This window comes from Bos indicus x Bos taurus, chromosome 13, assembly GCF_003369695.1.
Source record: "Bos indicus x Bos taurus breed Angus x Brahman F1 hybrid chromosome 13, Bos_hybrid_MaternalHap_v2.0, whole genome shotgun sequence".
Lineage (NCBI taxonomy): Eukaryota > Metazoa > Chordata > Mammalia > Artiodactyla > Bovidae > Bos > Bos indicus x Bos taurus.
The window spans coordinates 21,111,812-21,137,005 of NC_040088.1; the positions used below are offsets into that span (position 1 = coordinate 21,111,812).

Sequence of the window (25,194 nt, forward strand, 5' to 3'; positions counted from 1 at the left end):
TGGGATGTGATTCTGAGAGAAGAAATGCCGCCAGGTGAGGGCACACGCCTGAAGTGCCATTGTGGCATTCGCAACTTCAGCTCGTCCATGTTGCTCCCCTGGGCTAGGAGGTGATGCTGTCAACAGATATGGTCAGCAGGGACATGGCCACATCCTCTCTCTTTCCCAGGCCAGCTTTGGGGGCTCCAGGGACAGACAGGACCAGGCCCTGCATGTAGGGAACTGGCCTGCAGTATGCAAAGAGTTTGCCGAGCCTGGCTGGTAGTTGCAGCTCAAGAGAAGGTGTTTAATGCAAGATCTATACAGCCTGGAGGAGCTATCTGCTCCCCATAAGGATGGGATGAAGGAAGGAAGGGGGTATGGAGGGAAGGGGGCAGCATGGGATGTAGCAGCCCGGCTGGGCCAACCAACTTGCTGGTGATGACTAAGTGTGGTGATGAAAGTGTGGCTTTGACTCAGTTTCCCAAGAGGCTTGAGGCCAAAGTGTCCCCAGAGCAGCTCTCCCAGTGGTCCCACATCAGCGCTGGTACAAGAGTCCACTGGACACCACGACATAGCCCTGAAAGACAGACACAGCCATGGGCCAGGTGAGAAGCCGCTCGGGGGTGGTAGGGCCCCAGTTGCCCAGCAGCCTGGCTCTAGCTCAGGCTCTGCCGCTCTTGCTGCGTGTCCCGAGCGCAGCCACTGCCTCTCCAGCCTCGGTTTCCTGCTGACTCTCGTGGACGGTAAAGCATCCACTTTGCAAGGCTGCTACTGATAGATGGATGCAGCCAGATCACACAGGCAGAGCACTCAGTGTGGAGCTGAGCTTGATTCAGGCTTCATACGTGGTCAGGACCACCTCTGTTTTACGACCTGGAGTTCAGACCACTGAGTATCTTCTCCAAGTCCAAGCCTCTCTAGCAAAATCAGGCATATCCCCCCCCCCGACCAAATGTCCCCTACTGTCTACACTGCACTGCAGAAACTTCCTGGGGGCCTACTGATCTTTTCCTTCCTTCCTTCCTTTGCCCTCCCTCCCTTCTTTTTTCTTCCTTCCTCTTCCTCTTTCTCTTTCTTTCTTCAATCTTCATTGAGCCTCTACTACGACCCAAGCCCTGTGCCAGGTGTTGGGAACCCAGCAGAAAAATAACCAGAACCAGTCCTTGTCTTTGTGTAACTTGTACATGGTCCAATAGGGTAGCCATTAATACCTGACTAATTACAGTTACCCCCTCTTATCCACGGTTTCATTTACCCAAGTATAACTATGGTCCAAAAATATCAAATGGAAAATTCTAGAAATAAATACTTCATAGGCTTTAAATTCCATGCCATTCTGAGTCACATAATGAAATCCCATGCCATCCTACTCATCCCATCCTGGATGTGAGTCATCCCTTGGCCCAGTGGATCTACGCTGTGTGTGATTCCCACCCATTAGTACTATCTATCCGCAGTTTCAGGCATCCACTGGGCATCTTGGAATGTATCTCCCTCCAGATAGGTGAGACTACTGTACACTTACATTAAGTAAAATTAAGTAAGATTTAGAATTCACCTTCTCAGTTACACTGGTCATATGTTAAGGGCCCAAAAGTCACCTGTGCCCAGTGGCTGACAGTGGCCACTGCCTTGGATGGTGCAGACCTCTATCCTTGTAGGAAGTTCTATTGGGCAGTGCTGGTCTAGGGACCTTTGACTTCAGTCCCAAGTGGCTGGATTTGGGAATGCCAAGGTGAGTCAGCCACTGACCTTGCCTGATAAAGGAAGTCTTGGGGGAAATTCCCACTAAAAGCCCTGCTCCCCTGTGTGCTGATGGTTATTTCTTGGGGAGCAAGTTATTACCTGCCAATTGCCTTGGGACCATAGTTCTCAAGCAAGGAGGCCATCCTCCCTGAAAGCCCTTAGCCAGTCCCTCTTAGGGAGTGTAAATGACACAGATGTTGGGCTTGAAGGACCTTGGTTACATTTTCTGCCCCATGCACGTCTTATTTAATGAATTAGGAAGAATGTTGCCCTTTTGTAGCTCAGGTGAAGCAGAAAGAAATGGTAGGATGTCACCCTGGGCCCACAATGTCTGATCCCAACATTGGATCATTTTAGAAGGGTCAGGATCCCCTTGTACCATCTGGCCTGTGGAGGTTTGTGTACAACCCTGGAAAGACTCCCTCTCTCATCCTTCCCCAGACTCCAGAGGGGTTGTGCCTATCCCAGGGCACAGAGTCACGGCACAGTTGGTCTGAATCCACTGAGTGTGACCTGGTGTGATATTTAATGAGGGTGAGTGAAACCTTTGCTCCAATGTCTCCTTACATTTAGAATTTTCCACCTCATTGCAGCTGATTCATGGCATGGTCTGGGCCGGGGGGCATTCCTAGGCCTGGCTGACCCTGAACCCCACTGTGTGCTCTAGTAGGAAGAGAGGGAGAGGAGTGACCCCCAACCTCCCCAAGCCCAGCCTCCCTCCAAAGATGAAGGAGGCCCCTCTGGTCACACTGAAAGGCTCTCACCTCCTGGATAAAAATCTCAGGGTTGACGTACTGGAGATTGACCACGTGGGGGAGGGCAATCCCCATGCCCAAGAGAGCTGCAGGAGAGAAAAGAGGAATCAAGGTCAGCCGGTAACGAAGTGCCACCTGAAGACAGCCCTGCGCTGAGGTCTTCACATGCATCATGACACTGAGGTCCACAGATACTCAGGAGGTGGGAACTGCTATTACTATACCCACTTTATAGAAGGGAAAACTGAGGTTAGGGGAGGAAACAGAACTTAACTAAGATCACACAGCTGCTAAACAGCCAAGCTAAGATGTACACACAGGCAGCAGGACTCTCAAAGCCACCCTCTTAGCCTCTGAGCCTGGGATGTAGGAAGGGGCCGAGATAGAGCCTGGAGCAGCATGCGGGTGGAAGGGGCCAGAGGGGCACATGGGGCAGAGGGCAGAGCTCACCATTGAGGTGGTCCAGCAAGGGCTTCTCAAACACTTCGCCCATGAGTGTCTGGACATGGTTGGTCTGCAGCCATGAAGCCAGGGAGATGGGGACCACGGGCCCGTCCCGGCAAGGGGCCAGGAGAGACACGTGAACACAGAGACAGATCAACCAACAGAGGTTTAGCAGGAGGGATGAGGGCAAGTCACCCTAGTCCGGGCTTCAGGCAGAGCCCAGCTGCTCCCAGGATCGTGTCAGCGTCAGGCCCCCAGGAACTGCTGGCCTGAGAAACATGGGCACACACTCCCCTTCCCCAGGCTCAGGGCCTGCCCCACCCAGCGAGGGGGTCTCTGGAGACCCCAGCCCCATACTCACATCAATGAAGCCCAGATTGGAGGAGGCAACGGTGAGCTGGACATTCCTGAAAGGGAAGCCAGAGGGGAGGGGTGGGAATGGGGCCTCTCACCTGTTTAACACACCAGCTGCGTCCCAAGCTCCCCTGACTGACACTGTGACAGGCCATTGCAGGCCCATTGCTCAGAGGAGCATACTGAGGCTGCTGGGTCCAAGAGGCCTCACTTACCCCAGCACAGATGTGGTCCCCCGAAGCCTCACCTTGGACACAGAAAGCTGGAGGCTCAGGTTCACTGCCTGGGCACATGGGGAGAGCAGGGTCAAAGGGCACAGAACCATGTGGGAGCTCTCAGCTGGCCACCGGATATCCCAGTCTCCCACCCACACCCATCCATTCAGGTGTTTGTGGAACACAGGCCGCTGGGGAGGTGAACAACAACCAAAGAAATCAGATAAGATCCTTTCAGAGAGTGCTGGGTGTCACAAAGGCAGAGTGGCATGTGGAGGGATGGGGGATCTAGCAGCCTGCCTGGAGGAAGACTGCAGCATTCAAGCTGAGATCTGAACGGTGAGGAGAAGCTAGACTTGCCAAGAGTAAGGGGAAGTGTGTCCTAGGCACAGGGTACAGCATGTGCAAAGGTCCTGAGGCAGGAAAGTCTTGGCACATTGACGGAACAGCAAGGACACCAGTGTGGATAAAAAGCGAAGCGTGTGGGAGGAAGTGAGGCCTCCGTGAGAGTCGCCCATCTCCTGGCCAGCGCCATCCAGCCCACCTCACTCACCACATTGAGGGAGAAGAGGTACTGGAAAGCCGAGTTGGAGGTCGGGGCCAGGACTTCCACAAAGGGCTGCAGCTGCAGCGTGGCGTTGTTGGTGCGGAACGTGACTGTGGGCGTGGCACCCAGCCTCACCTTGAGCAGCAGGGGCATGGGCTCGGGGAATTGACGGGCCACCTGGGGAGCAGAGGGGCGAGAGGGAGGAGGGCACATGGGGGCAAAGACTGGGTGGGCTCTTCGCTCATCATTCCTTAGATCCTGATCAAGCTACCGCTGTGCTGTAAGTGCCCAGACCATAGAAGTGGGTCCACCCCTGACTCCCGCCCTCGGGGACACCCAGCTGATGGGTGGCCACATGAAGACAGTCACAACCTGTGATCTGTGCCAGGAGGGTAGCTCAAGGACATGGGAGCACAAGGAGGCTCCCGGACCAGACAATGGGTCTAGTCCTCCCATGGGAGGTAGCCCCGAGCTTGGACTTGGATGGATCGGGGGAAGGAAGCAGAGGAGACAGTGTAGGCACTTCTTGCCTGCTTCACAGAGAGGAGGAAATGGTGTGATGCCTGGGCCGAAGGGGGGCCACCCCAAGACAGAGGATGTGCAGATGGAAAGGCAGATGCTGAACCCCACTAGGAACAGATATGAGCCAGCCGAGACGCTAGAGCCCAGAGAACCTCCCACCGCGATCCCAGGTCTCAGCCCCTGGAATGACCAGAAACATCACCCACCTCGGGGATGAACTGGCCCAGCACAGAGGTGTTCAGCGGGTTGTTACTCGAATTCTGAAATCAACTCCCAACACACGACAGGTTTTAGAACAGTCACTCCCCAAGCCAGACCGCCTCTTGTCTCTCCATCCCAACTCCTCTGTCTAATCCCCACCCTACCCCTCTGTCTAACCCTTACAATAGCCACCCTGTGGCCCCAAAGCTTCAACTGCCCCACCCACTCAGGATTTGGCCTCAGCAGGGTCTCCCCAAGCTGGGCAACAGGGCACTCCTGCCCCACGTGCCCAGGGCGGAAGGACCAGCTCTCACCAGCTGCGCTGTGACGTCCAGGTTGAGCGCACCAGCCTTCTGCAGCAGCATGATGACAGAGTCAAACAGGTCCTGGGAGAGGCCCACGGTTGCCATGGCACCCTTGGTGCCCATGTGCTGTGGCAGCACGAAGGGGGTAGTATCCACAGGCAGAACGATGGGTCTGCCCAGCAGGAAGAGAACAGCCTGTCGAGTTGAGGGTGAGGAAGAGAACAGAAGCGGAGCCTCAGTAGGCAGGCGGCTCCATGGCAGATTCTGGGCTGTGAGGTGCACCCACCCCCAAGATGCCACGCATGCTGTCAGCCTCACCCTTTGCCTACATGCCACGCTCCCTCCTGGAATGCCATCCCAGCTCCTCTCCCCTCAACTCTCCTGCTGCTTTAGGAATCTTGCAGAACACCAAGGACTCCAGAGGTAACAAGGCCCCAGCTCTGAGTGGAGCAGGAGGCACTTACGTTGATATCCAAGGAAATGTAGTCGTTGGTGATGGTAGGGGTGTCAATCATGGAGTAGTGGACCTGGGATTCTGGACCCACAGGGCTGAGGCCTGAAGGAAACCAGGGTGCAGAATAAAAGATGGCATACTCAGCATTATCCACCAATGCCTCATTTAGCTGGGCTTCCCAGGTGGCACTATTGGTAAAGAACCCACCTGCAAACGCAGGAGATGTAAGAGATATAGGTTTGATCCCTAGGTTGGGAAGATGCCCTGGAGAAGGGAATGGCTACCCGCTTTAGTATTCTATTTTTTAATATTTATTTATGTTTAATTGAATGATGATTGCTTTACAATATTGGTTTGATTTCTATCATACATCAACATGAATTAACCATAGGTATACATATGCTCCCTCCCTCTTGAATCTCCCTCCCAAGTCCCACCCATTCCCACTCCTCTAGGTTAGAGCCCCAGTTTGGGTTCTCTGAGTCATACAGCAAATTCTCATTGGCTATCTGTTTACATATGTTAGTGTATATCCGTCAACAGATGAATGGATTAAGAAGTTGTGGTGCATATATACAATGGAATACTGCTGCTGCTAAGTCACTTCAGTCGTGTCCAACTCTGTGCGACCCCATAGACGGCAGCCCACCAGGCTCCCCCATCCCTGGGATTCTCCAGGCAAGAACACTGGAGTGGGTTGCCATTTCCTTCTCCAATGCATGAAAGTGAAAAGTGAAAGTGAAGTAGCTCAGTCGTGTCCGACTCTTGGCGACCCCATGGACTGTAGCCCACCAGGCTTCTCCATCCATGGGATTTTCCAGGCAAGAGTACTGGAGTGGGGTGCCATTGCCTTCTCCGACAATGGAACACTACTCAGCCATAAAAAGGAATGCATTTGAGTCGGTTCTAATGAGGTGGATGAACCTAGAGCCTATTATTCAGAATGAAGTAAGTCAGAAAGAAAAGTGAATATCGTATATTAACACATGTGTGTGGGATCTGGAAGGATGTTACTGATGAACCTGTTTGCAGAGCAGCAGTGGAGGCACAGACATAGAGAACAGACTTATGGACAAGGTAGAGGCGAAGAGGGAGAGGATGAGATGAATGGAGAGAGCAGCTCTCCAGTATTCCCGCCTGAAGAATCCCATGGACAGAGGAACCTAGCAGGCTCCTCTGCCATGGGGTCCATGGGGTCACGAAGAGTCAGACATGACTGAAGTGACTGAGCACACACATGCCCACACACCTCATTTAGCCAGACCCAGACCAAGAAAAGAGGCATGAAAAGGCCCATGAGTAAGCAAATTTAAGTTGCAAAATGCACACCCAAGAGTCAGCTGCTCACAACCTGCTGATTCTAAGACACCATTCTAACGGTTTGGGTTTCTACTTTCCCAATCGGCAGAAGACTAAAGACCCTAAATCAGAAAGGAGAAGGGTCATTCCAGGCACAAACATCCCCTGACCAAGGCAAGATGGAAGCAAAGACCAGGGCGAGAGCTGATCTTTGGTATGAACCCGGGTCCAAGGCATCTTGATGAAGACAGTCCCTCTGAAGGGAGAAGGAGAGACTAAGGCTTATTGAGTTTATTGCATACCAGGCACCTAACCTGTGCTGTCTTGTATGATAGCAACACATTGGAAAAGTAGAAATTTTGATTCTTATTTTTGGATGGAATGATTAAGCCCAGAGAGATGGAGTGACTTCCCTAAGGTCACACAGCAAGTGAGCCAGAATTCATACTCATATCCTTTGATTCCAAGTCCATTTTCCTTGGCCTCTCAGTACCTCCTGCTAAGGTAATATTGGGGTTGGGGTCATGAGGAGAGTGGAGGAGTTCAAGAAATGTTCCCCAGACTTCTAGCTGGGCTGTGAAGTGTGGACAGGACAATAGGTGGACGTGTGAGGAGGAGAAACTCCAGGTGAGCTGATTCACACAGGGTGCTGGTACCATGCTGAGACTTTAAACTCAGAGCTTCTGATTTTCCATCTACAAACTGGAGATAACGATGCAGCCTCGTAAAATTTGCCCAAGAAAACCAAAGAGCTACCCTGCTATAAAAACATTCACTGAAGAAGTCACTACAGATAAATGTGGACCCTGCCCAACATCCTTCCTGGCTTAACGCCAGTACGTCGCCCTGCACACCTGTCCCAGGCTCTGTAAGGAGTTAGATACAACCCCCAACTCAAAGGCAGAACCAACCAATGGCCTAGGGCAGCTGCCATTGACACACAGCTCTGGATTTCGCAAAGTCAGTGATGGCAACACAGGAGAAACTCCAGAGTCCCAGGCAAAGAAAGTCCTCAGGTACAAGAAGGTGCACTTCAAACAGAAGCAGCTTTAAAAACGGGTTTATGAAAAAAGAGAGGATGCCCTGGATTTACTCGGGGCTCACTGCGCACAGATTTCCTCCCGAGTCACAAGAGGGTGCATTCTATGATCAGTCTGGGAATGCGTGAGTAATTACCAATGGTTCTTCAATACTGATAAATACCACTAAAAAGATGAAGCTGACCTACTTCTGTCGCTTTTAGTTACATATTGTAAATTGAAGACCTGTCAGGGGCTTGTTTCTGGAGAATGAAATGGCAACTCACATCAGTATTCTTGCCTGGAAAATTCCATGGACAGAGGAGCCTGGTGGGCTACAGTCCATGGGTCGTAAAGAGTCGGACACCATGGAAGTGACTTAGGGCACGCGCATGTGTGCACGTGCACACACACACACACACATACACACACACACACAAAATATTCAAAGACTTGGTTCTACAATTTGGAGACTTCCAAATTCCACCAATAATTGTCCAGACATCCTATGATTGATCTCCCAGAGGTCACCTCTGATGCAAAGGAGGGGTCTTTGAAGGGTCATGGGGATCTCAGGGGATTTCAGAGGCCCCAGCCCCCTCCCCAGGCTCCCAGGTCTTACCAATTAAAGTGCCCAGGTGGACATTGAGGCCTTGCACCAGGTTGGAGATTCTCAGGCACAGCTGCAGAAAGACAGAGGCGGCTCTCAAGGTTGGAGAGGGTGAGGCTGGGAGGGTCTAGAGGCCCTGGCTGGAAGACTCTCCCAACCTGGACACCAAGGCCTGGGAGCCCTTCCTTCCACCACCAGCCAGTGGGCCTCTTCCAGCACCTCCTCTGGGCCCTGGGGACTCAGAGGGGACGCTGGGCCTGTGGGCACTGAGGAAAGAGCAGGGCTGTGGGGTCCAGCGGGAGTGGCCACAACCAGGCCCAGGAAACGGAGGCAGGCAGCCTGCTGCATACGGGCCCAGAGGCCCGGCTGATGGGACGATGCTCCCTGCAGAGGACGCGGGCTGTGGTCAGCAAGCCGGGCCAGGGAGGCTGGAGTCCTCCCAGCCCAGTGGGCCACCAGAAGTGGATTAAGCTGGGGCCACTGTGACAGAAGGTGGGGCAGAGAAGAGACTGCAAGGCCGGGGGTGGTCATAGCTGATCCAGGGAGGACTTGGTGAGGCGAGGCCAAGAGGCAGTTCAGTTCAGTTCAGTCGCTCAGTTGTGTCCGACTCTTTGCAACCCTATGGACTGCAACACGCCAGCCTTCCCTGTCCATCACCAACTCCTGGAGCTTGCTCAAACTCATGTCCATCAAGTCAGTGATGCCATCCAACCATTTGGTTGGTTGGACAACCATCATCCTCTGTCATCCCCTTCTCCTCCTGCTTTCAATCTTTCCCAGCATCAGGGTCTTTTCCAATGAGTCAGTTCTTCACACCGGGTGGCCAAAGTATTGAAGCTCCAGCTTCAGCATCAGTCCTTCCAAAGAATATTCAGGACTGATTTCCTTCAGGATTGACTGGTTTGATCTCCTTGTAGTCCAAGGGACTCTCAAGAGTCTTCTCCAACACCACAGTTGAAAAGCATCAATTTTTCAGTGCTCAGCCTTTTATATGGCCCAGCCCTCACATCCACGCTTGACTACTGGAGCAGAGAGGAATATACTGGCTTCTGCCTTCCGGCCTCAGTGTTCTCATCTGTAGCGTGGGGGTCCTGAGGCCTGCCTCTTGAGGGTGTGAAATGGCACACAGTGGGTTGACTTGGTCTCCATTACTGCCACTACTGGAGGTAGGGTGGGTGGGAAGGGGCAGGGAGGGAGAGTAGGGCCCTGGCCCCTGGGACACAGTTGCTCACCAAGTCGGCCACCCGCAGACAATGACAGGAGCTAACATAGCAGCCTTCACAGCAATGCTCACTCTCCCCAAACTGCTGTAAACTGCACAGGTGGTAATGCACTCAGCCCCACAGCCTGCCCACCAGGGGCTGGATAGGGACAGTGGTTCTCTCTCCTTACAGATGTGGAAGGAGTGGCAGACGGGGGCCAGGCGACTTGTCCAAGGTCCCAGCTGGGAAGGAGGGGACCAGGATCACATCCACCCCTGGTGCCCAGGCCCTCATCCACTCCCATTGTGTTCTCTTTTCAGAAGCTACGTGGCCCTGAAAGCACTCCACTCCACATGGCACTGGGGTGGTCTGAGTGGAGGAGCCTCCCTCCCCTGCAGCCCCACAACTGCCAGGTCATTGCACTAGACCGTCAGCCCCGCCTCCTCCCCACCCTTCTGGGGAAAGTAGAGAAGCCACAGGAGGAGCACTAACAATCCCTGCCTGCGACCCCCCTCTTCACTCACTGCTGCCCCCCGCATCCTGCAGGCTCTGGCAGGTCCTTTACCTTGCTCTTCAGCACAGCTGTGATGTGACTCTGCAGCGGGGCCAGCATCGCGGGGGCTGTGCTGAGGAGGAGACCAGAAAGGGCCCCTGAGCCCAGGTCAGCACCATAGGGGCCTGTCTCTCCCCAAAGCCAAGGGTGCCAGAGAAAAGTCTGTGCCCACGCCACACCCTGCCACATGCCAGGCATGGAACCAGCATGACTGACCCCACAGTGGAAGACACCGAGCCACCAAGAAGGGGCCATTGGTCCCAAGATTTGGAAGTGGCCAAGAATGAGGCCAAGTGGAGTGGGGAGACGGAGGGTGTTGTGAAGGCTGGACTTGACTACATCCAGCTGGCTTCAGGGCCACTGAGCCCAGTGAGGCGGGGCTGTGGCTGGCGGGACCCAGGTCTGCTCCCTGCATGGGCCCCATTTCTCTGTGGCAAACCTACTACAATCCCTTCCTCACTGAGCCGGGGGGCTGAGTCAGTGTTTCAGAATGGGGATCCATGAGAAGTCACCGTTCCTTGGTTCCCTAACACGCTGACATGAGGCATGGCCCAGCCTTGCTGAATGGCCTCTTGGGGAGGCAGGAGAAAGGCACCAATGTTCTCAGCGGCATCAAACTCTGGGCTTCTGTTTTCCCATCAATAAACCATGAGCAGCCCCTGCCCACAAGGACTGTGAGGGACCGTGGGGGATCATGAGTTACACAGGCTAAGCAGGGGGCCCAAGTGGGAATAGATTTATACCCAAGCCTTGTCTGAGGAAAACGTCCAGTCTTTGGGTAAATGTTGCTCCCTTTTAAGATGCTAAAATATTCAACCACCTCGAAGTGAGCCCCCATGGCAGAGGAACTCGTAGCAGTGGGGTCAATCAGGCTGCCAAGTTTGAACCCATGTGCTAGCTGGGTGACCTCAGGCAAGTCACTTAACCACTCTGTGCCTCCACTTGCTCTCTTGCAAAATGAGGGAAATGCCTCCACCGACCTGGTAGGACTGTGAGATGACTCACAGAAAGGGCCCAGAACGTGTCCAGCACACACTGGTGCTCGGGAGGTGGAGTGGCCGTCAGCCTTAGATGCCAAAACAGGAGCAGCCACCTGACTCACGGGGAGAGCTTGGCGGGTCCCAGCCCCTCCCTGGGCCTCAGATTCCTCAGACCCTCTGGGGGTCCCAAATGTGGCTGCCAGCCCAGAGTCCCTCTCCAAATAGGACATTAATGGCCAGTGTGCATAGTCACATGGTGCGGAGCAGAGGTGGAGCCACGGGCTCTGGCCACACACTCGCTGTGTGACCTTGGGCATGTCCCTTCCCTTATCTGAACTTAAGTGTCTTCAGCCATTAAATAGGTATGATGCTGGTGGCAACGGGGCAGGGCAGGGGCAGGGCCGGCCCTCGGATCCATCATCGGGATTGGATGAAGTAGGAAGTTCAAGAAACAGCACCACAGCCTCCGTGTCCGGGTTCCAGCAGCCCAGCCTCCAGCACCCACCTGTTGCGGCCATCAAACACGATGGCTTTGTCGAAGATGGAAAAGCAGCTGGAGATGCTGACCACGGGGGTCCCGATGGAGCCCTGCTCCACGGAGGTGTCAGCCAGCAGTGCTATGGGGAGCAGCAGGTGCAGGGGCTCCGGGTCACTGTGGGGACACCAGTCCTGAGTCCAGGTGGCACTGCCTAGCAAGCCTACAGTGACAGATGCAAGACCCCCTCCCCCACTCAGGGGTCTGCACCTGCCAGCCCAGAGTCCCTCTCCAAATAGGACGTTAATGGCCAGTGTGCGTTGTCACATGGTTCGGAGCAGTGGTGGAACCACGGGCTCTGGCCACACACTCACTGTGTGACCTTGGGCATGTCCTTTCCCTTCTCTGAACTTCAGTGCCTTCAGCCATAAAATAGGTATGATGCTGACCCCTTAACACAGGTGGGGACCCTACTCAGCATGAGATGGTCCCCCCCGGGGCAGGCTGGGCACACCGCCAAACTCCACTCAGGGTCACAGACATAGCATCAGATGGCCATGAGCTCTGGCTCCCTGTACCCTCTTATGTGAGACCCTGGGCCAGTCATTCCCATACTGAGCCTTAGATTCTTCTTCTGTAAAAATGGACATCAGATTGGTGGCTCCTATCTCACAAGGCTGCTATGCTGAATTTTCTAGAAAACAATCATGTGAAAACATCCTACTTGAAGGCTGGCCCACTAGCACTCATAAACCGGTAGTATCAGGAGAGAGGAGTTAAAATAAGAACACTCAGCCCCCAGTTTGAAAATTAAATGCATATATAGTGACTGATGCACAGAAACAAGTCTAGTATTTTATTGAGCACCAGGTGCCTTGCACATGAAAGGGATAATATAATTTTAATCATAGCAGTGAATCCATCCACTCAAACCTCCATTGCTTGCTAAGTCGCTTCTGTCGTGTCTGACTCTTTGCGACCCTATGGACTGTAACCCACCAGGCTCCTCTGTCCATGGGATTCTCCAGGCAGGGATACTGGAGTGGGTTGCCATTTCCTTCTCCAGGGGATCTTCCCAACCCAGGGATCGAACCTGTGTCTCTTATATCTCCTGCACTGGCAGGCAGGTTCTTTACTGCTAGTGCCACCTGGGAAGCCCTCAAACCTCCATAGACATGCTTGTTTTCTTATGCTTTGGTTTTTTATAAAGGACGAAACAGGGTCAGAGAAGTGAAATGACTCTCTCCATTTGCATAACTGTTGAGCAGGGTCTGGATTCTCAGAAATTCTCTCACTGTCTCACTCCCCGCCCCCATGGAGGATGGGAGAGAAGGCATTGGAGAGAGAGAGTGCTGAACAGAGTTAGAAGGTCTGCGTTGGGATCTTGGAATTTGCTAAATCCCCTTCCTCCGTTTTACCTTCAGAGAGTCCTTGAAAATCCTTCCACTCCCAACAAGGAGACTGACTCACCGGAAGATCTTGAAAGTAAAATTGGTGGCTGCCAACAAGCGTATTCCGAAATCGGCAACAAATGTCAGCTGGAGGTGGGACACATCGACATTCCGAATCTGAATCCTGCAGGGTAGGAGTCAAAGTGACAGGGCAGTCCCCGTTAAACCATGGCATCAGCTCTGGGTGTGCGCGGAGCCTATCCACACTGTTGGTATTTATAAAGGACCTCTGACAACTAAAACTATGGGATGAGGAAGAGGTAGTGAGTTCACCATCATAGGGGGCATGCAAGCAAGGTTAACCAACCTGCCAGTAGGGAAAAGATGCAAAGGGCACCCCAGCATTAGGCATGAATTAAGTGAGATGATGATTACTCAGGTCTTGGAGGGATTTTAGTTTCTGATGGAGATCTGGAAAACTGGGAAGGTAGGGAAAGAAAAAACTATGGGATCCACAGAAGGCAGAAATCCCCCTCTAGTCAGCAGCTTTGGCTTGTAGCACTTTAGCAATGGAAAACTCAACTCCTTTCAAAGCTGCTTGTTCCGATTGCTCAGCACTGTCCAGCTAACCTATGATTTCTTTTTCCTGAATAAAAGTCTTCTTTTTTTCTCTCTCTCTCCAGCACAGTAGCTAGTTGTGGGAGGTGGGGCACTACAAAGTGGTAGAAGTGTTAAAGTGAATGTGTTAGTCACTCGGTTGTGTCCGACTCTTTGCGACCCATGGACTGTAGCCCACCAGCATCCTCTGTCCGTGGAATTCTCCAGGCAAATGTTAAAAGTCACATCAAAGCACTCTCTGTTAGCACTTGGGTGACATCTTTCCATGACTCTCCTTGGGACACAAGCTGACCTAGAGCCTGCTTCTTTTCACTTGATAACCATTCTGGATGTGTTCCCACATCTACAAACAAGGACTCCTGGCGCTGTTTTCCAACAATCGCGTGATTGAGCCTCTGTGTGGCCAGACTGCAAATCATTTAGGAATCCTCGACCTCGGGACACTGATGCTCCTGGGCCCGACATCATCAGCCCAGCCCTACCCCAGGGTCTCAAACTGGGGGCTTCCCCACCGGCTGCATTTTCACCCGCCCAGTGTTTGCAAGTTTTAAACATTTTTAAAAAGAGTTGCCGTCATTCAAAACTTGGTTGATTTTTATATACACAGGTATGGTTCTGGGCTCTCCTGTGACAATGCACAGAGCGATGGAGCCTGCCATGCTTAGCACTATTTAAAGATCGGAGCAGAAGGAAAGTCCACCGGGAGCAACTGAGAGAACCCTTCAGCAGCCCATGGCATGGCACGTTTAGCTTTCACTCCTTCCCAAATAAATCCTTTACTAAATATTTGAGTTTGTGTGTTGTTTCTAAATCTCTTCACTGGGGAGGATGGGGGGTGGAGAGGGAGGTTCAAGAGGGAGGGGATATATGTATACATACAGCTGATCCACTTTGTTGTTCAGCAGAAATTGACACAACACTGTGACGCCACTATACTCCAATTTTTAAAAATGAATTAAAAATAATAACAAATGTAAAAATAAAATCAGAAGAAAAAAAGCAAAACTAAATAAATCTCTTCATCAATTCTCTCAACACCCCAGATCAGGTTTAACTATCTCCAAGAAGTTGTTATTAAGCTCTTTTTAATGGCTCAACTTTGTATCAGCATACCACATTTATACACTTTGTACATAGACAGAGAGCGTAGCACCCATTTTCACAACGCAACATACACAGAAGGAAGAAAGTACCTGTTTGTTGTTGATGACGATGATGACGGTGATGAAGAAATAAACTGCTGCTAGCAACAGTCAAAAAATGTACATGGCTTTTTGTAAGAATATACGTATGTACATACATTATGAGTTCCTATACATGTATAGTATATATACATGATATACATGTGGATTTTCTTGGAAGTCCAGAGTCTTGGCTATAGTGAGTCTGTTTCCCACTGGGTGGGGACAGTTAGCCCAGTTCCTAAAAGCGTCTGAGTCTGAGGTGCTCCCACCTGCCTCTGCCTTTGAGTCTCTGCTTTATGGAGAGGGGTATATTAGACTCACATTTGTGTCTAGATTCAGTGTTAGACTTTTGGAAGAAGTATCCAAGGCCCTGTCAGCCCTGGGGACCTAGGAGCCAGAGTCTTAGGCTCTGTACATAGAAATCTACTAATTAAGAGGCATCAGACCCCCTTGGCTGGTCCCAGCTCCTGCAGCCTCTTGTGCCCACTCACCTGGCAGGTGGGAGTATCTAATTTGGTGAGGGAAACACTCATCTAGCTGGTGGGGGGGAAGCACTCACCTGGTGGGCTGGAAGACCCCTCCACTCTCGTCCAGGAAAAGCGGCACTGTGACCTGCAGGGCATTCTGGAGCGGGGCTTTCCCGGCTTCAGCCGCTGAGGGGCCAGAGCAGGGTGAGGTCAGGCCGTCCTCAGGAGCCGCCAAGAGAGACCGCACTGCCCACCATCTGCCCCACACCTTGGGCGAGGAGAACTCAGAGATTGGAAGGGGCGGGCTTGTCCACAGGCGCACAGGGGGCCACCTGGGGGGCACAACCCCACCAGGCCCTACCAGACATGTCTTTCCTCTTTGCCCTTCCAAATCCCACGTATCTACTCTCTCCTCAAAAACAGTAACACCCTTTGCCCTTTTGCAAGGCCTTGATCAGTTTCCACCTCCTTGGGAGCTTCTACAAGGCCCCAGGCAGAAGGAGCAGTTCCCAGCCCTGCGGGGAGAGGGTGGAAGCAGTCTCTCTTGCAGGCTGAGGGCTCAGGAGCCCCTCAAAATCTAGGTGCAAGTCCACCTCTGCTACTCACTACCTGTGCGGCTTCCCCGTGCCTCAGTTTCCCTGCAAATCAATCTACAATGCTTAGAACGGTAGCTGTCAGCTTTCTCAGGATCTGGCACCTCCCCGCCCCCTGCACTTTCTCCAGAGCTTGACTTGGGCAACTGTGATGTATGCTGGAGTCACCATGGATCTGTTGCCAGCCTAGGTCACCGCTCCCCATATCCTTTCTTTAGCCCTACCAGGTACCTACTGGGAGCCCATAACACTGAGTATCTAGGGAACCGGCTGCTGAGCTTTTATCTCAGGCACCAGTCAAGAGCTATATTGGCCCAAGACACACACGGAAGTGCACTAGACTCCTGAAGAGGACAGTTTCTTAACTCCATTGGCAGCCAGCAAGTTTTCCTTGGCACCTAGCAAGTTCCAGGGTTTGACATCACACTATGAATTGCTACTTCCAAGTCCCTGAAGGATTGCTGTTGTGGTTCAATCGCTTAGTCGTGTCCGACTCTTTGCGACCCCATGGTCTGCAGCACACCAGGCTACCCCGTCCTTCACTATCTCCCGGAGCTTGCTCAGATTCATGTCCATTGAGTTGGTGAGGTCATCCAACCATTTCATCTTCTGCTGCCGCCTTCTCTTTTTGCCTTCAATCTTTCCCAGCATCAGGGTCTTTTCTAGAGAGTGCATCCCCAGTGAAACACCCCTGTGACCCTTGCAACAACAGGGAGCCAATGCTCTGCCATCTCCATTAAGATCTCTGGATCTCTGCCCTCATGATGGGATGGTTCTTCTTGGACCTTCATCTCAGCCTTAGGGGTACTGGTATTCCCTTATATCTATTACTCTTGTGTTCTTTGTTCACTGACTCAAGGGACATGAGTGTGAGCAAGCTCTGGGAGATGGTGAAGGACAGGGAAGTCTGGCATGCTGCAGTCCATGGAGTTGCCAAGAGTCTGACACGACTGAGCGACTGAACAACAACAGCTTGTGTTCTTTAAATTCTTCTTAACTCTTACTAGCCAACTCCCTGTTACTCCAGTTCGCTCTCAATATAGATTAAACTTTCCTTGTTCAAATCACACACTCAAAAAAAAAAAAAAAAAAACGATGCCTGTCACATGGGGTCCTTGGAAAGACCCACTCAGTTCACAATAAATATTAGCTCACGTGGCTATTTGTAATTATAATGGCTAGCACTCCTATCATGCTCCCTTTGTCCCAGGCATTGTTCTGAGTGCTTTCGCTTTCCTCAAAATTCTGTGATGTCAGTGCGATATTATACCCAGTTTACCAAGAGGTTGAGGACCCAGGCAAGAAGAAGCTGGATCTGGGTCAAGATACCCAGCCCTCAAGGCCCTGGACTTTCTCCCACACCTGGGCTGCTGGGCTGACAGAGGTGCTAATTCAACAGTCAAACCTGAGTAGAATTAAAAGGAGAGGTTGGGGTGCAGCAAGGATGCATCAGAGGAGGAGCCCAGTCTGAACTTCCCTCTGAATTGGCAGAGGACCTGGGGAGCCCCTGTGTCCCTCGAGGCCTCGGTTTCCACAGACCCTGGAGCATAAAGGTGCTCCCGAGGCCCCTCTCCAGCCTGACTGCGGCTGAACTGGACTCACACCCGGGCTTCTGGACTCCGTCCACAGTGCTGCCCTGATGTGGGCTTGAACCCTGGGGCTTGCAAGAGGGGATGGGGAGGATGTCGCAGTATTATGAAAAAGCCTCCAGCTTTGCCATGCAGGAGGTGTATAGCAGTGTGTTCTTGGCTATTTGTTTCCACCGAGAACGAACAGGCAGCTGCAGCTGGGAGGGCTGTCTGGGGACAAAGGAGGCTCACACAGCACGGGGAGGGGAGCGGGCCTGCGGTCATCCTCATGACACTCTGACACGGATCACTGACCACTTTCACTGTCTGCCCATCTGTCCGGATACAATGTTCTGGAAAGCTTCATGCGCCCCAGGGGATACCCTGCTGCTTCCCTGAGCTACCTGCCTCCACAACCATTTGTGTTCCAGAATCCTTGAAAGTCCCCTTCACTGTCTGACCTGAGTTCCTCATGTTGTTATCCGAGTGTGGTCTGGCCTTGGGGTAAAGAGCTTCTGATCTTTCACCTGTGACCTCTCACCAACCTTGGTGGGATCCCAAAAGCCTCCCCAGGGGCAGTTGCAGGGCAGTTTTTGTCTCACCCTGGCCTGGATGTCCTTATTTTGGCCCCCTCTCCAGGATCACATGGGACTTGGAAGGAGGGAACAGAGACATGGGGTAGACGCCTTGCCAAGAAGGGCCCAGAGAGCGGCTGCTGCTTCTCCCTGGGAGCCCAGCAGGGAGGGCCCAGCTCCTGGACGTTCCCGAGTGCAATGCTAGGTGTGCGTCTCCCCAGCACACGTGTGCACACAGCCCCCCACACACATCCCAGGATGCAGGCCCACAGAGCTACACACCCCGAGGCGTGTGCCGTGGCCTTGTGCATGTGCCAGTGGCTAGGCACCCTCCCGACCCTCAAGTATGCAGGTGGGCACATCATATCTCCATGGATTTTCAAACTCATACCAGACACATATAAGCAAAAGGAGCCATTCAAACTGACCCATCCTCACATCGCTTGGGCACGGCAGCCACGTGCACGCGGGCATGGCATGTACCTCCGCTCATGCAGCCACTGAATAAACATTTGTTGAGCAGCGCTTTCTGGGGCCCAGGGACACAATGGCAGAAGAGAAATCCAGGTCCCCATGGGGTTTGAGTTCATAGATACACAGGTACATTTAGGATTGTACACACACCTACAGGCATGGACGCCCAAGCTCACCCTCTCGCACACACACATGGCCAACAGCCTGACAGCACACCTCTTACCATAGCTCAGCACTTCCTTGTTGAGTCTGAACACGGTGCCCGGCCTGGAGGCACTGACCACGGGCAGCAGCATCAGTGCCAGCAGCAGGCCCAGCCCACACGCCCCAGGCATGGTGGCCCTGGCCCCTTCCCCCCAGGATCTGTGGGCTGGAGTGGGGACAAGCATCAGGGAACTGGTCCAGAATGGCCCCACCCGGGGTGGCTAACCCCATCCCAACCTGGAGGTCGCAAACCGTGAGCAGCGATCCCAGCCCTGCCCATGACCCCTCACCCCAGCACATTAGGTTTTGCATCTCTGCTCTGAGAAGAATCCCCATCCCAGCCTGCTTCTTCAGCAACCGTGGTGGCATCTGGTCTGGACATGGTCCCAAGCCCCAGAGAAGACATGGCCTTGCCTAGGACCACGCAGCAAATTGGGAGCAGGTGCAGGACCCAAGTTGTGCCAGAGGAGGATGGGGGGATGCCCAGATGGGGAGACTGAGGGCAGCGTCCCGTCCCCAGGAGGGAGCCTAGGCCCAGTGCCCCAAGGCCAGCGCTGTGTTGCCTAATGCCAGGGATCCAGCCTAGCCTTGTGTCCGAAGCCTCCAGGGAAAGATCCGGGGTGCTTCCCATCCTCCTCTTATCCTGTGCCAGGTGAAGAAATGTCCTAAGCGTAGGCCTCTCACACGGTCCCCAGCCCCTCCCCACTCAGCCCAGCTCAGCGGACTTAGGGAGGAGGAGTCAGGTGGGACCAGGGTGGGGGGCTGCTGCTCAGATAGACAACTAAGGCCCAATGAGGTGGCACTTGTCCAGGGTCCCATAGCAAGATAAGGGATGGACCCTTCTGCAAAAGGCTTTTGGAAGTAGCATCCCCATTGAACAGATGGAAAAATCGAGGCTCCTCCCTGGAAGAGCACCAGCCCCATCTCTGTTCCTACCTCAGGCGGTTCCCAGGGCAGATAGACTCTCAGCCCCAGCCAAGCCCTCTGCAGCCCCAAGCAGATGTGGAAACTGCTTTATGAGGCTCCCCAGTGCACAGGGTCCACCAGGGAACGACCCAGGGAGGGGCAGGTTTGCTTGTGGTTGCAAGTGTTTTCCCTGCAAACACGACCTTTGCCAAAGTATCTCACCCTACGTGTGCAGGGGGGTTGCCACGTAGCAAGCTTGCTGCCAGCCGCTGTTAGACCCTGGGGCTGGGCAGCTTTGGAACCTCAAAGACCAGCAGACTTATAGAAGGATGTCTGCCCCAGGAGGCAGGCCCAGGAGGAAGGAGGTGCCCAGAATCAAGGAGATAATCACTTATAGGTGGAATCTAAAATAAATAAACTTTTATTTCCAATATTCTGGGAGGTGGGTCATAGAGGATCCTGCTGTGATGTATGTCGGAGAGTGTTTTGCCTATGTTCTCCTCTAGGAGTTTTATAGTTTCTGGTCTTACGTTTAGATCTTTAATCCATTTTTAGTTTATTTTTGTGTATGGTGTTAGAAAGTGCTCTAGTTTCATTCTTTCACAAGTGGTTGACCAGTTTTCCCAGCACCACTTGTTAAAGAGATTGTCTTTAATCCATTGTATATTCTTGCCTCCTTTGTCAAAGATAAGGTGTCCATATGTGCATGGATTTATCTCTGGGCTTTCTATTTTGTTCCATTGATCTATATTTCTGTCTTTGTGCCAGTACCATACTGTCTTGATAACTGTGGCTTTGTAGTAGGGCCTGAAGTCAGGTAGGTTGATTCCTCCAGTTCCATTCTTATTTCTCAAGATAGCTTTGGCTATTCGAGGTTTTTTGTATTTCCATACAAATTGTGAAATTATTTGTTCTAGCTCTGTGAAGAATACCATTGGTAGCTTGATAGGGATTGCATTGAATCTATAAATTGCTTTGGGTAGTATACTCATTTTCACTATATTGATTCTTCCAATCCATGAACATGGTATATTTCTCCATCTATTAGTGTCCTCTTTGATTTCTTTCACCAGTGTTTTATAGTTTTCTATATATATGTCTTTAGTTTCTTTAGGTAGATATATTCCTAAGTATTTTATTCTTTCCATTGCAATGGTGAATGGAATTGTTTCCTTAATTTCTCTTTCTGTTTTCTCATTATTAGTGTATAGGAATGCAAGGGATTTCTGTGTGTTGATTTTATTTTATTTTTTTTTTTCATGTACACATCATTTGCAGCAAAGCAAAATTTATTTCCCAGCAACATGCAAGACTGAGGGAAGGGAAATTCAGAAGTTTCTTGCAAACAAGGGAGAATCACCAGGGGCAGTAGTACCCATTATTAGTAGTTTAAAGTATTTAAGGTGGAGTTTCTGTTTTCATTATGTAGAGCGTTGACTTTTTATTTTATTTTATTTTAAAAATATGGAACGCTTCACGAATTTGCGTGTCATCCTTGCGCAGGGGCCATGTTAATCTTCTCTGTATCATTCCAATTTTAGTGTATGTGCTGCCGAAGCAAGCACTGTGTGTTGATTTTATATCCTGCAACTTTACTATAATCATTGATTAGTTCTAGTAATTTTCTGGTAGAGTCTTTAGGGTTTTCTATGTAAAGGATCATGTCATATGCAAACAGTGAGAGTTAAAAGCAAAAATAAACAAATGGGACTTAATTAAACTTAAAAGCTTCTGCACAACAAAGGAAACTATAAGCAAGGTGAAAAGACAGCCTTCAGAATGGGAGAAAATAATAGCAAATGAAGCAACTGACAAACAACTAATCTCAAAAATATACAAGCAACTCCTACAGCACAATTCCAGAAAAATAAATGACCCAATCAAAAAATGGGCCAAAGAACTAAATAGACATTTCTCCAAAGAAGACATACAGATGGCTAACAAACACATGAAAAGATGCTCAACATCACTCATTATCAGAGAAATGCAAATCAAAACCACTATGAGGTACCATTTCACGCCAGTCAGAATGTCTGCGATCCAAAAGTCTACAAGCAATAAATGCTGGAGAGGGTGTGGAGAAAAGGAAACCCTTTTACACTGTTTGTGGGAATGCAAACTAGTACAGCCACTATGGAGAACAGTGTGGAGATTCCTTAAAAAACTGGAAATAGAACTGCCTTATGATCCAGCAATCCCACTGCTGGGCATACACACTGAGGAAACCAGAATTGAAAGAGACACGTGTACCCCAATGTTCATTGCAGCACTGTTTATAATAGCCAGGACATGGAAGCAACCTAGATGTCCATCAGCAGATGAATGGATAAGAAAGCTGTGGTACATATACACAATGGAGTATTACTCAGACATTAAAAAGAATACATTTGAATCAGTTCTAATGAGGTGGATGAAACTGGAGCCTATTATACAGAGTGAAGTAAGCCAGAAAGAAAAACACCAATACAGTATACTAACGCATATATATGGAATTTAGAAAGATGGTAACAATAACCCTGTATATGAGCCAGCAAAAGAGACACTGATGTATAGAACAGTCTTTTGGACTCTGTGGGAGAGGGAGAGGGTGGGATGATTTGGGAGAATGGCATTGAAATACATATAATATCATATATAGAACGACTCACCAGTCCAGGTTCGATGCACGGTACTGGATGCTTGGGGCTGGTGCACTGGGACAACCCAGAGGGATGGTATGGGGAGGGAGGAGAGAGGAGGGTTCAGGATGGGGAACACATGTATACCTGTGGCAGATTCATTTCGATGTTTGGCAAAACAATATTGTAAAGTTTAAAAATAAAATAAAATTTAAAAAAATAAAAAAATAAAATAAATAAATTTATCTATGAAGCAGAAACAGACTCACAGAGGGAACAGACTTGTGGTTGCCAAGGCAGTAGGGAGGGAAGGAGGGACTGGGAGTTTGGGGTTGGTAGATGCAAACTAGTACATTTAGAATGGACAAGCAACAAGGTTCTAATGTACAGCACCGGGAACCACCTTCCCCATCCTGTGATAAACCATAATGGGAAAGAATATTTACAAAGAATGTATAATATGTCAGTCCCAATCTCCGATTCTCCCCTCCCCGTTATGTCCACACGTTCGTTCTCTACATCTGTGTCTCTATTCCTGCCTTGGAAACAGATTCATCTGTACCATTTTTCTAGATTCCACATATATGCATTAATATATGATATTTGTTTTTCTTTTTCTAACTTACTTCACTCTGTATGACAGATTGAGTGGGAAGCTGCTATAAAGTTCTGTGATGATCTGGGGGTGGGGGGGAGCTGAGGTGGTGGGGTGGGAGGCAGTTCCAAGAGGGAAGGGATATATGCATATATATAGCTGATTCACTTCATCATACAGTGGAAACTAACATCACATCATAAAGCAGTTATATTCCAATAAAAAAAGAATGTTTATATTGAGGCTTTCCTGATGGCTCAGACAGTGAAGAATCTGCCTGCAGTGCAGGAGACCCAGGTTTGATCCCTGGGTCAAGACAATCTCCTGGAGGAGGAAATGAAAACCCACTCCAGTATTCTTGCCTGGGAAATCCCATGGGACAGAGGAGCCTGGCAGGCTACAGACCATGGGGTCACAAAGAGTCAGACACAATTGAGCAACTAACACACACACATATTTCAGGAGCACACACATATGTGTATAACTGAGTAAGTTTGCTGTACGGCAGAAATTGTCACAACATGGTAAGCCAACTACGTTTCAATAAAAAGATACAAACAGAAGCAAAGACGTAGGTCAGGAGGATGGCTGACCTCCCGCCTGTACCTCCACGTGGAAACACGGCTCTTCTAGTAGGAGCAGGAGGCGATCTGAGTCCCATCCCCATCATCAGCTGAGCCCCGTTCCTGGTCACATACTTCCCCCTCATCATACATGGAGCCAAAACTCAAAAGGCAGCAGAGAAGAGGGTGTGGAGGACCCAGTCCTGCTACTTAACACTCAGCTTCTCTCCAAAGGTGCATCCCACTCATGGAGGACTGAGCCCGTCAGCAGCGTCCACATTACAAACTACAGCATCCACCTTGGCTGTACGGGCCCCAAAGACCTGAGTGCTCCTGAAGGGGTTTGTCTATATGTGCGTGTCTCAGGGGTATATGTGTGCTTATATGTGTGCGTGTTTGTGTGTGTAGTCATGCATACACACTGCACTAGGTCATAATTACTGATGTCAGAGGCAAGTGTGTGTTTGTGTGTGGGTGTGCACATGAAGCGAGGGTGTTGCCATCTTGGTTTGTGGTGTCACTTGCCTGTTAATATGAACCTACATGAGTGCAGGTGTGGGGAGTTCTGTGTCCAATATGTTTAAGTAGACTTAGTATAGTGAGTGTGTCTGTGAGGCTGAACATGTATGTGTAGGTGGATCTGGTGGTCTGTGTCCTGACATTAGGGGTGTGCATATGTGTTTGTGTGTCCATGCATGTGTGCACAGGAGGTGATGGCAGAACTACAGGGAAGTCTCCTCCGTTCCTCTGCATGGCTCTCCTGGGGTATAGGCACAAAGGGCCCAGGGCCTTCCCCAACTCCGAGTTCTCCATGGTTCCCACTGACTCCACACCAGCCCTTATTTCAGGCCCAGAGGCCAGGCCTACCTGTACTGGGTCCTCCCCTAGGGTCCACAGAGCAGACAGGAAATGTAGAAACTATCAGGCCCTTCCCTCAGAGGCCAGAGTTCCCCTGGACCAGTCCTGCCTTTGAGCCCATGCTCCCCCGCCTCATTCTTGAGGCACAAAGGAATGAGAGGAGCTGGCTGCATGCTCCCTAACATCCTTCTCCTGGCCCCCACTTACCCACTAATGCATAAGACCAGCCCTCCTGGTCCTCACAGGAGCTGAGCCAGAGATCAGATTCAGCGGACAATGGCACAAATATTGACCAAAGCCACTCTCAGTGTTTGCTCTCCTCATGAACACTTCCTCTTCCTCCACATTTCAAGCACCAGGGGGCATTGGGTGACGGCCAGTAGACGCAAAGGAGGGGGGTTCTCACCAGCCCCTCCTCCCTGCAGTGCCACTCTGTGAGCACCCACTACATGGAGGCTGGTCTGCAGCCACATCGCCCTCCACCCCAGGGATAAAAGCTGGTTCTGCTCACACCTGTGCTTAATAAATACTGGTGTTTCATAAAAACTTGTTCAATGGATAAAGAATGTACCATTGAATGGCCCCTGTAATAATGACTGGCAGCATTTCAGAGCCGCTCCTTCACTGAATATTCTTCTGGGCACTGTCTTAGCTTCCTATCACTGCTATAACAAATTACCACCAACTTAGTGACTGGCAAACACAAATTTATTATCTTAACCACTTTGGATGTCGGAAGTCCAAGATGGATCTCCCTGGGCTAAAATCAAGGTACTGGCAGGACTTTGTTCCCTTCTAGAAACTATAGAAGAGAATCCACTTCCTGGCCTTCATTCCTTGGCTCATGATCCCTTCTTCCATCTTCAGAACCAATAAATTAGGATCATTATGCTGCCATCTCTCTCCTGGTCTGCCTC

General features: G+C 50.9%; 1 protein-coding gene and 1 non-coding gene across 2 annotated transcripts; both read right to left on the reverse strand.

Annotated features, from left to right (window-relative positions):
- Nucleotides 1-290: 290 nt before the first annotated feature.
- Nucleotides 291-18,895, reverse strand: BPIFB2 (BPI fold containing family B member 2). Its single transcript, XM_027558166.1, has 15 exons — nucleotides 18,757-18,895; nucleotides 15,416-15,509; nucleotides 13,134-13,238; nucleotides 11,694-11,840; nucleotides 10,221-10,281; nucleotides 8,466-8,526; nucleotides 5,536-5,627; nucleotides 5,081-5,266; nucleotides 4,772-4,825; nucleotides 4,046-4,220; nucleotides 3,497-3,560; nucleotides 3,289-3,334; nucleotides 2,934-2,997; nucleotides 2,493-2,569; nucleotides 291-559 (listed from the first exon to the last, which is right to left on the reverse strand). The coding sequence occupies exons 1-15, from the start codon at nucleotides 18,866-18,868 to the stop codon at nucleotides 518-520; spliced, it is 1,380 nt and encodes a 459-aa protein (XP_027413967.1). The 5' UTR covers nucleotides 18,869-18,895; the 3' UTR covers nucleotides 291-517.
- Nucleotides 18,896-21,101: 2,206 nt separating this feature from the next.
- LOC113903765 lies at nucleotides 21,102-21,208 on the reverse strand. Its single transcript, XR_003514302.1, has one exon. It is a non-coding gene; the product is annotated as a U6 spliceosomal RNA (small nuclear RNA).
- Nucleotides 21,209-25,194: the final 3,986 nt, after the last annotated feature.